Raw genomic sequence first — 10,633 nt, forward strand, 5'->3', positions numbered from 1 at the left:
TTAAAATTTCACATCAATCAATAATTATATTCAATAATGAGAGACAACTCTCCAACTATAAAACGAAAATGTAGAAAATTAAAGTTCAGCACCGTTATTTTTCTCATTACAATTTGTTCGTTATCAATTTGGCAAAAAGCCTTGAAACGATTCATCCATCATCTTTGATATCCCAGTGAGTATTTGAAGGGCTAATCCATCTGGAAACTCTCACCAACAATCTATATCATAGGCACTTTCTACAAGTAATCGGAGAATTTCTCGACTGTGGTCGAATACTTCATCTTTGCTTCGATCAAAGGCCGCGAGATTGGGGGATGTCTTCACTAATCTGATGATTTTTATTGGAATGAGCATTAGGAAATTAAAATTGACTCGATTGAAACTAATTAGTTGAAGATATTTCCTTACTAGAAATTCGATAATGAAATGAGGAGTCGCCGAATGACATTTCTCTCCGTATCAGCCAATTAATATTCCAATTAATGCATGAATTCATGAATTCATGAAAGAGGGGATGAAGTACGAGTGATGAAAATGTATTTAGTACCCTCGATAACCCGAAGACTTTCAACAAACATTCAGAACGACTTTGAAATAGGTCATCATGGTCTCCCTGGAAAGGTATTTACAATTACCAATATCGTTGATTCATTATTTTCATAAAATGATGTAATATTACATGAAACATTAATACTGCCCTTCGCCTAACATGCGTGAAAAAATTAATAGAAAACTCTCCGGTGCTATCTCTAAAAAAAAACTCGATAAAATTTCTTCTCATCCCCACAGCTTTTTTTTTTCTTATTTCACATCGAATATTTTTTTCCCTCTTTCATAATAAAAACTAAAATAAAAAATTGAAACGATCATGCTGAATAATTTAACAGAAAAAATTCCAATAGAATAAGTTTTAAATAAAAAAAATCATTATCAAAAATTCAACTAGAATTGTGATAGAATTGTCATGGGGTTTCAACAGAAATTCCACCAGAATTTTTTTAGAAAAAGGGTGAGGTTTTCCTATTAAATTTTGTTATAGGCGAATTTGCTTGAATCAGAGGTTCTGGTTAGAGAGCATGTGTCTAGACTTTGAACCCTTCTCATTTTTTCCACACTTTTCTAAAGTAGTTTTCATTCTTCCACACTGCGCAAGAAGTTTCCGGTGAGGCACTAGAAATTGCTTAGCAACCCTCGGCCCCACGTCGTTCACGCTTTTCAAGGCATTGAATACCAACGTCCTATAATTTTTTTGTATATAAAAAAGTAAATAGTAAAAGCTTCAACATTCGGGAATTGAACGAGTAGGCAACAGGATGAATTGCAGTGACTTGAAATGCATGAACATTTGAGCGCAGATTAACAATCAGTCACTTTTTATCGCTTAATTTAATACAACCATGTCATTAATCGCCTTTGAATTGTGTTTTTTTTTGGGTGAGTGACTAGTACTTGATCATATATGCACCAAAAGAGTACGTTTAGGAGAATTGGACAGAGAGGACTCTTTTAAAATGGTTTTTCAGCACCCAATGACTTGGAATAATCAGCAATTTATTCCACAACTTAATTGTCAGGTGAAAAGGCCAGGAAACTTACTCTCAATTTCGCATTTCAGGTCGCCTGCGTCCAATTCTCGTCTATTTTTTAGTGTAAATAACGAATTGTTCATTGAATGTTCTTATGGAGTGGTTGACGTCAAGAATGTTGGATCGACCGCGGCGACTTTGGCTGTGAGAAAAGCGTGCATACAGAACAGTAAATTCTGCAGTTGGGAGCATTCCAATTCCTGGAAGTAATAGAAAAAAAAAGAAAGGAAAGAATCGTTAATTCAATTTCAAGAGACACTTTGGCAGGGGGCAACGAGGGGGATAAATAATCTCAATGAGGAGTGAAGTACGTACCTTCGTCTCTATAGCTATACTATCCAACTCTTGGAAGTGCAGTTTTAACCTACTCTTTCCATCATCACTTGATCCACGCAACTGTGAAAATTTGTATCTCCAGGCCACTTCCCCGAGGCCCTCGTAGGATAACGTAAATCCTTGGGTCCATTCAAGTGTCAGCCCCGCGGTCCTTCCGTTGAAAGTTACTGGGAAAGTTTTGCTCTGCAGGCAATCCGAAACAAAATAGTTAGTACGATATTAAGAGTAAAAAAATACCAACTTGTGAATGTTGGAGATGAGAATCTTGATAGCGAAGTTGGGAAGGATCATAATTCTATCCAGAACAAAAAATTACTTTCCATAGAGAAATATAAATATAAAGAAAAATATCATTTCATAATCCCCAGGTCCGTAAAATTACTCATTAAAAATATTCCGTAATTTTCTCCTTTCTCATAATATTTCCATTTAATATGTCGATATAAACAACAGTTGTTTCACGTATTTTTTTTCTCTTGAAAAACAGTCCTTTTCTCCAAGACTCGCTTAATTTTTTAATAACACATTAGTCCCCGAGCCGGAAAATGGCATCTTCAAGAGATTTTTCAGTTTCCACAACTTCTGTCCAACTTTTTTCCCATCGAAACTTTCGTCGCGACCTGTACCAAGACTCATGACAACTTATTGAAGCGGAAAATGACTCCTGCTGTGAATTACCCTATTTCTGCGTCAAAAAAAGTGGTTCGTTAATGTTCCACCCAGTAAAAACGTCGTAAAAGAGCTAACATCAAAGCAAATATCTCGCCCAATTAATTAATGAACAGAGAACGTTATTCAACGAGGAGAAGCTCAAAAAGTACATCTCTGATATTTTCATTCAATTGAATGTAATAACTTTGTACCTTCAAATGAGTAACAGCAGAACAAACAGCGGTGTGCCATGCAGCCTCGACTCTCAACAGCTCCTGCCTCGTTTCCACACTCAAGTAACGAGGTGGTTTACCCGGGCTCTGGGCTAAAAAGCAATGCTGTCTCTCATCGACATTCTCTGACTCCCTCATCACTCGAAACATCGTCTGGTAAACTTTGAACGTAAGAGCACAGCGAGACCAATCCCCAATATTGCACTGGAAATAGAGTTTCACATTCAACGTCGGTCATAATTAATGCTATTAATTATTCATAGTTAGATAATTGATTACAGACTCACAGGTGGGGTTTCGAAGAGGAGAAGATCGGGGCCCTTGAGGGCTAGGAATCTCGGTCTGTAACTCTGCCACGGCTGATTACTGTTGCTAACTGCCTCGTTTACCCAACCCATGTACTCTATACGTTCACCGACCCCAAAATTACGATTGTAGAGTTTCATCTGTAATTAAACGAGTCATGAGTTTCTGTAGACAGAAAATAATCAATTTAATCGGGGCATTCCCGCCAAGTCATATTATTTTTTCAGTCCTACCGAAATAATAGCAATTTTCTTTGTAATTTCCAATAGCCGTATTTAACAAGATTCACAAAATTATTCAAACATATATTTCACGATATCGTACTGAATTTATCTGGAATGTTTGGACGGAAGCTGACTATCGCGGAGACTAATGACGAATTATTTATCATCCCAGTCTCTGTATTCGTACATACCACTGTGAGAATTGGATTTGTATTAAATTTGGTCACAACTTGTTGGAAAAAAAATAAAAAATGATTTTCACACAAACGAGGAACATCTGCATCTCTACATTCTCCGAGGATTATTCCAGCAAACTCCCAGTCGATTGACATAAGATTAACAAATCCTCGAGAAGGAAACTTCAAAGCACCGTCGACTACTCGAATCTCGCCGGCCCATTAAATCCCTCAGTAACATCCTCAATTCTCTCCTAAACCATCCAATTAACTTTCCCCTAATGAGCAATTACTCATTACCTGTAGATGCGTGAGTCCTGTGATGTTATCAGTGATGTACTTGAGCCATTGACTGAGTATAGCACTATCATCGCAGTGTATGACTCCAGTTCTCGCCCCATTGAGTCCCCTCACTTCGAAAGCATTTCTTCTCAGTTTGTCAGTCCCAAATATGTATCTTGTGACATAAGCCATCATTAAAGGTACTGAAAGAGATTTTGTGTGGAGAAAAATCATTAATCAGTGGAGTCTTTTCATGTGACAGCCTGTGAAATATTAAGGAAAAAATGGGGGTAGAGAAAAGAGAAGTTAAATCTCTCACCTGTGATGACGTCGACCCATTTCTTCAAGTGGGTCGACGATGAGGACGTGTTTGATCCGTGTCTACTATGTCCACTCTGAGGACTAACAGATCGTCTATTGGGTGATACCCATTCCTCCTCGTCATCTCCATTCGCTGCGTTATCCAGTTTCTCCTCTTTTCCTTTTACCACGGTGGAGATTAGTGATTGGAGAGTTATAAACAGAGTATTGATTCATTTTCAGGACTTACCATTCTTTTGGAGGAATGGCTTTGCGGCACGGTAGTGTTTTACTGTCAGCACTACGATGTCACCTGCGTTCCGAAGAATATTTACAGCGTCGTCATGATTACAGGCTGTTATGTATTCGCCATTCACTGGAATCAGGTGAAGGAGATCGAGTTAATATCGATCATGTAAGTTTTTCGGGGTCTGATTGATTGGGTAAGTTTCCTTAAGAGAGCAACCCTGGGGGAGACATTCCATTTGAAATTCCTACGAGGGAGACAGGTTCACACAAGTTTCTCGACTGAATCAGCTCGATTTCGTCTGTGGTCGATCGTCTGACCTCGTAATCCAACAAAAATAGCGGAATTTTTACCCCAGATTTTTTCGGCATTGCGTTGCTCTTTTTGGAGAAAATCTTTCCCGGTCAGATTTCCTTCATTATTCATATTATTTTGCCTGAGTATGAAAATCGATCAGTATTTAGTGGAAATCCATTAATTCCAGACACATTTCTTGTAATTTTTTAATGTTTTCCATTGTGCCAATTTCCTACGGACGTAGAATCAACTTTTCTACGACTTTCAACGAATTTTCTGGGATGGCTTTTAAGAAATTAGAGACATTGAATGTCTCGTAAGCCCTTCCGGGATACGACTCTCGAGAGAAGAGGAAGTAGAAAGAAAAATTCGAGTAATCCAATTATCGGGGGAAAATCTGAAGAGTGCTCAGGAAAAATTGGATATACCAATTAAACATTCTAATTTCGTAAATTTTGTTCAGTTAATCAAACTTTTATTAGGAAAGAATTGTTATTTCAGTAAAAATTCATCGCGTTTATTGTTCAATTTTCCCACACACACACCTACGCACTCCTAATCTATCCTGTGACTGTCATTCAAATGAATCAAATACATTCTTCCATTTTTGGGTACAGCAAATCCATTTAGCATTGCACTTTTGTACATCTCTAATTGAATAAAAGCAGTGAAGAACGTACAGAGAGTCGAGCACTTTAAATTCAGACTGTTATATTTCCCATGAAAATCAATAAGATAAAATTCCTCTAAAAATATTCAGCGTTATCAGCGTGATACATAAATTTAAGTTGGAGAAAAAATTCTGCGATGTCCATTGAATTAAAATAAAATTTTCAAATTCAATAATCCACAATTAAGGGTTTACTTCCATGAAATGTCCGATGGCTGTAGCAGATATCGAGCTGACGGTGAATCTGCAACACGTTTTGGATTCTTGATACGATGTGAAGCCCCGAATAAACGATTTATCATAAGAGATTGACAGTGACACAGCGACGATATTTTAATATTCCGAAGTGCCGGATAGACTCGACTATTTCGATCAATGAATTATTGAAAACTTTGAATGGACTGAAAATTTAATTCGCAGATGAGATGATTATATGAAACTTCAACGTTTTCCCCTGTTTTTCAATATGCAATAATATACATTTCAAATCATGGGATAAAATTCTCTGACGATTCCAACTTCATTAGTATGATACACTCTACCCTCTTCACAGTTAATCAGTCATTTCAACGGGTAATTTTAATGGCCTCACATTAATTCGAGAGTGGAGAGAAATAATTTCAATATTTTCATCCCGGCATTAGTTTATCGAAAATGTTGATAGTGAATATTCGAAAAGATTTGGGTGTTAATGAATTGATTTAAAATACAATAGAATAACGAATTGTGATTGGTAATTCGAAGGACTTAACTGAGAAATGAGACATGATCGTTTAATAAATAGACAAGCTTCAGTATAAGGGATTCATTGTGACAAACGGCGATATATGAATACTTTCAACTATCGGAGAAGCTGTCCAAGTCGATTGTACACCGAGAGGGGAAGCCAGATCGGTGAATATCAGTAGGGCTGGGGGGTATGAAATATTCATGACCGTCCTGGCCTATTTGAAAGTACAAAAAGTGCTGGGGATTGTTGAGTGGCTGAGAAATAAGGACATGTTTCATTCACCTTTGATAATTGCATCTCCAACAAACAATTGACCGCACTGGTCTGCCGCTTGACTCTTGTATATTCGTGATATGAGCACTGGAAGCTTGTGCTCAGCACCACCCTTGATACTCAGACCAAGTCCACCAACTTTTTGACGTGTTATCTGAACCATTCGCTCTTTAGCATCCAACGGGGGCTTGTTGTGATTCGCTGCCTGCTAATGGAGAGTACACATTGTAAATATTTTATGTTCAGGGTTTATTTTTGCTTAACTGGGAAAATGAAAATAATGGAATAAAGGAAATCTGATGAGTCAAACTTTATCGTGAATAGGAAATTAGAGACGTTTTTAATAGGAAGAAAAATTATATCTAGGTTTTAGTTGAATTGCATTGCTATTGAAGAACAGGTTTTGAACGGAAATTGAAGAAAGTAATTGTACCTCTAAATCCTCTCGTTGCAACTTGAGCACTTCCATCGACAAATGCAATCGCATGGGTACCGGTTTGCTCTTTCCATCGCTGACAGTAACCATGCCCGTCCGGACCTGAAAAATCATCCTCATGTTACATATTCAACCTTCACATTCGACCACAAACATTGAGCACCGAGGCAAGATAAAGACCATTATAGAATCGCTGAAACCTCAGCAGGAGGCATTAAACCTGCAGGAGCAAATGAACTATTCAAATACGAAGAAACACGGAGAAAAATCGGAGAAAAATTTTCAAGAAATCCCAATAAGTGAATTCCCTCGAAAAAAAATTGGCAAACAAAAATGAGGTGTTATGGAATACCAATTGGAAATTATTATGGAATAACGGAAAGGAGTAATTTGAATTGTCATTAGATCGCAACCGCGTTCCCCCTTCAAAGATCAATCAAGACATGAAATATAGACACGAGAGCGTTTAAATCGCGGTCGTAGAAACGATAAACCGCTCCAAGGGTATACTCGACTTATTGATTTCGATAATAGCGAAATAAAAAGTGGGTAAGAGGGGCCCGAGTGATCGACCGGCAGTGAAATTCACCCAGAGAATTTCTAAATATATTGCGAAAAAAATGAAAAAACCCCATGATTGTAATTGGTTAATCAATACCTTCAGCTTCTGATCAATCTTCTCCTCGATCGGAGTACTCATCTTCGTCGCGTTGATTCTCATTATTTTTTTTTATACAAAATAGCGACCTGATGCACCCATCGTAATCCAGAAATAGCCGAGAGTTTGGAGAAGGGACTCGAGTGACTTCTCAACACAACTGCACCTCGTAACCAACATTTTCCCTCCCTTCTGTTTATTTCAACTTTTAACTCATCGCTCGTGATTATTTTATTTTTGAAAACCTCAGACCCGCCTATCGATTCTCGGGTTGGCGGCTGTTTGATAAGTGTAGCACGTAATTCTGGAGCACCTCATCCGGTGTCACTGGAAATTCTACAACCCGTGAACTGTCAAAGCGACATTTGGAGCAGCGAGAACGATCTATTCATCGTGACGTTCCTCTCGCCCTGCGTTTGCCCCATCCACTGGCTTGAGCCTTCAACTGCTTCTGTGCACCCAAATTCTTCCCTTTTTTTCTCCACTTTTTTTTTCGTGGGAGGATAGGGGGAGGGATTTATCGCGCATTGAGTACCGCGCAACGTGCGCCCGATTAAGTGCGCGGGAGGACGTGAGAGATATTCGAATTTGAGAATGAATTTTTTGCGTCAAATTATTCGGATAAAAGAATAAATATTTCGAAAATCAGAATTCACGGCAGCACAAGGCAAGATTAAAAAAAAAAATTCCAAAACCCAGCAGTTGCTGATTATTCCTCATTAATTTCTCATCTCTCTACTCTTAAATTAAATAGAACTTGCAGTAATAATGGGAGATTGGCATCTTATAAGGTGAAATACCCCATGTCCATGGGGTTGGTGACCCCGTCGACGCTTCGCGTGACACTGAGCTCACGAAGGGGACGTAGCTATCAAGTTTCCCAAGATAACCCACAATCGGGGTTCATACCCAATCGTCTTGTGTGGAATAAATTCACTTGTGTTTATTATCTAATTCATATATTTCTGTACAACACAACTCAATTGGTTATCCTAAACCATCATACAATAAAAATTCGTTGATCCTAAAGTCCATTCTCCCGGGAGAATAAATAAAAAGAGACAAAGGGGAATCAAGAGCAAAGGATAAATTAATTTGCACTTTTCAATTTGCTATGTCTGTACAAAAAATAATTCCCCTCTCTCATATTCTGATGTGAAACTGAGCATTTGATTTTATAAATCGAAATAATGCTGGGGAAAAAAATAATTCTCCAAATTACTTTTTTCAAGCATTATGTTGCTTCTCAATGTTAATAACGAAGATTATATCTTCATAACACTCTCCAGAGTGATTTTTCTGTCACGATTGGAACGTGAAGAAAATGGTTGTCTAATTCTTGGCACCACTTGGTACCCCGTTATAAAAAAACAATGCCTTTCAAGAAGTCATAAGCGGCGTTGATGACACCCCAACTGATGAAAGACCTCATGTAATTCAAATGCACTCCTTGATAAAAACTTCTAATGCTCCTGTTCCTGCTGATCCACACGTCCCTCAACGCAACCGAGAATTTTTCAAAGTCTCCTCCAATTTTCGACTGCATATGAATTTTTATAACGTTCATAGGGTAAAATATTGTGCTGGTGAATCCTCCAATCAACGCTCCACTCACAAAATTTGAAAATAACGTTCGTTCATCACCGATTATCTCTTTGGATTGATCTCTCAACGTGAAAAATGTGAGATTTGATAAACCATTTCTGAATATAATTGGAACGAGTCCCCTGTAGCACTCGGTGACTCCGTGATGACTGAGTAAGTACTTGAAGGCATCAGGAGTGTTCCTGAATTTATTGTGATATCTCCAATCTTGGAGAAGCGTCTGAACTCTCTCGAGGGGCATGAGGATGGCCTCGACACCTCCGGCGAAATTAGCAGCTACGATTTTTGAAAAAACTGGATGATGTGTGAGCGCTGTCAGTCTAGTTCTACTTCCTTCGTAAACCGAGAACATTATGGACAGGGAAAGGGTTTTTTGGCATAATGGAGGGAGAATTCCTCGGTACAACAGCCCCAATCCTTCACGGGACAATTGTTTGACAGCTGTTGTGGCCGGGACTGCCTCGAGGATCTGGCGGAATATTATCTTGTTTATTGGGTACGTCACGGTGACGTTTATCACAGCTGCGCCCCAACCGCAGATGAATTCACGGGTATCGTTTGATGTTAATTTCAAGAGGGTGTCTATTGTTACTTCTTGGCTTGATGCATTCATGTGCTCCACTTCTACCTCCGAAGCGGAAACTGCTGGGAGTGGAGAATATTCAGTTCTATTCCACATTGGCCTCTTGCACATTTTTCCCGATGTAATTCGCCTTCTTCTGGAATTATAATTTTTGGAGAAATTTTTCATCACAATAAAAATTGTCTCTCTTCTCACGATTTCTCTGGATTTTAGTCCCCCATTAATTCATCTCAGTTTTTCTATTCTTCTTGGTATTATCATTATTTAAAGAGGTTTTTCATAACTTTTTGGAAAATTTGAAAATAGAAAACGTAAAAAAAAATTAAAAAATGGTTGTATTACCATGGAAATTGGGGATATTTTGAGAAAATAAATTTGAATTGGAAAAAAATCCACATGTCATAATAATCAACACTCGTATGCTTCTGAAGCAATAGTTTATCTCCCCATGCTCAAGCAATAATCATTGGACAGTGTCAATTACTAACGTGTTTTGAAAATCAAATAAGTGTCATCGGTGTCCCACATGCTCATCTCAGGCTGGAAGAAAAAGAGTCCAAAAATCGTAGTGACATTTTAACTCCTCTCTTCTTTTTTAATTATTCTGGCACAATGAACTTGTTATGGAGTTACATAACCAAAATTGGAGCAACAATTCGGAGCAGAATTCAAAGTCCAGAAAGCCCAGTGTCCTTCGACAGCTAAACCCGACACTTTCGTGATAAGACAATTCAGCTGATCATAATACTCCAAAAAAAATCTTTGAATCGAGACTTATCGAACCCCTGAGTGTGACAATAAGTCCATGGCTCTTCCCAGAGAGGATTGACTAAAGTAGAGGGTCAGTTCTGGGGTTTTGAGTGACCCCAGCGGCATCGTAGTACTGCACCCCAAAAGAGGGAGGGCGCAACACGCAATGCTGGGGTGTCCATCAAGTTGACGGGGTGAATTTTATTTTCTGCGGCATGAATGCTTTTTGTTTTTTGTTTGTTTAACTGGAATTTAGCCGCCTGTAGAACGAGTGGAAGGGGGAAGCC

The 10,633-nt window shown here is 38.4% G+C and overlaps 2 protein-coding genes across 3 annotated transcripts; both read right to left on the reverse strand.

Annotated features, from left to right (window-relative positions):
* Window positions 1-873: 873 nt before the first annotated feature.
* Syn2 (Syntrophin-like 2) lies at window positions 874-7,893 on the reverse strand. Of its 2 annotated transcripts, none has more exons than XM_011299735.1 (10): window positions 7,409-7,893; window positions 6,748-6,852; window positions 6,324-6,519; window positions 4,348-4,473; window positions 4,117-4,278; window positions 3,816-4,000; window positions 3,097-3,255; window positions 2,789-3,013; window positions 1,905-2,108; window positions 874-1,789 (listed from the first exon to the last, which is right to left on the reverse strand). In XM_011299735.1, exons 1-10 carry the CDS (start codon window positions 7,469-7,471, stop codon window positions 1,682-1,684), a joined length of 1,533 nt encoding a protein of 510 aa, XP_011298037.1. In that variant the 5' UTR covers window positions 7,472-7,893; the 3' UTR covers window positions 874-1,681. The 2 variants fall into 2 exon arrangements, with proteins under 2 accessions (XP_011298037.1, XP_011298036.1); XM_011299734.1 differs by having other exon boundaries at window positions 6,324-6,522.
* Window positions 7,894-8,541: 648 nt separating this feature from the next.
* LOC105263494 (solute carrier family 25 member 51) lies at window positions 8,542-10,432 on the reverse strand. The gene is made up of 2 exons (XM_011299736.1): window positions 10,085-10,432; window positions 8,542-9,732 (listed from the first exon to the last, which is right to left on the reverse strand). The coding sequence occupies exon 2, from the start codon at window positions 9,705-9,707 to the stop codon at window positions 8,769-8,771; it is 939 nt and encodes a 312-aa protein (XP_011298038.1). The 5' UTR covers window positions 9,708-9,732; window positions 10,085-10,432; the 3' UTR covers window positions 8,542-8,768.
* Between the last annotated feature and the right edge of the window lie 201 nt (window positions 10,433-10,633).

Source organism: Fopius arisanus, unplaced genomic scaffold (genome assembly GCF_000806365.1).
Source record: "Fopius arisanus strain USDA-PBARC FA_bdor unplaced genomic scaffold, ASM80636v1 scaffold00015, whole genome shotgun sequence".
NCBI lineage: Eukaryota > Metazoa > Arthropoda > Insecta > Hymenoptera > Braconidae > Fopius > Fopius arisanus.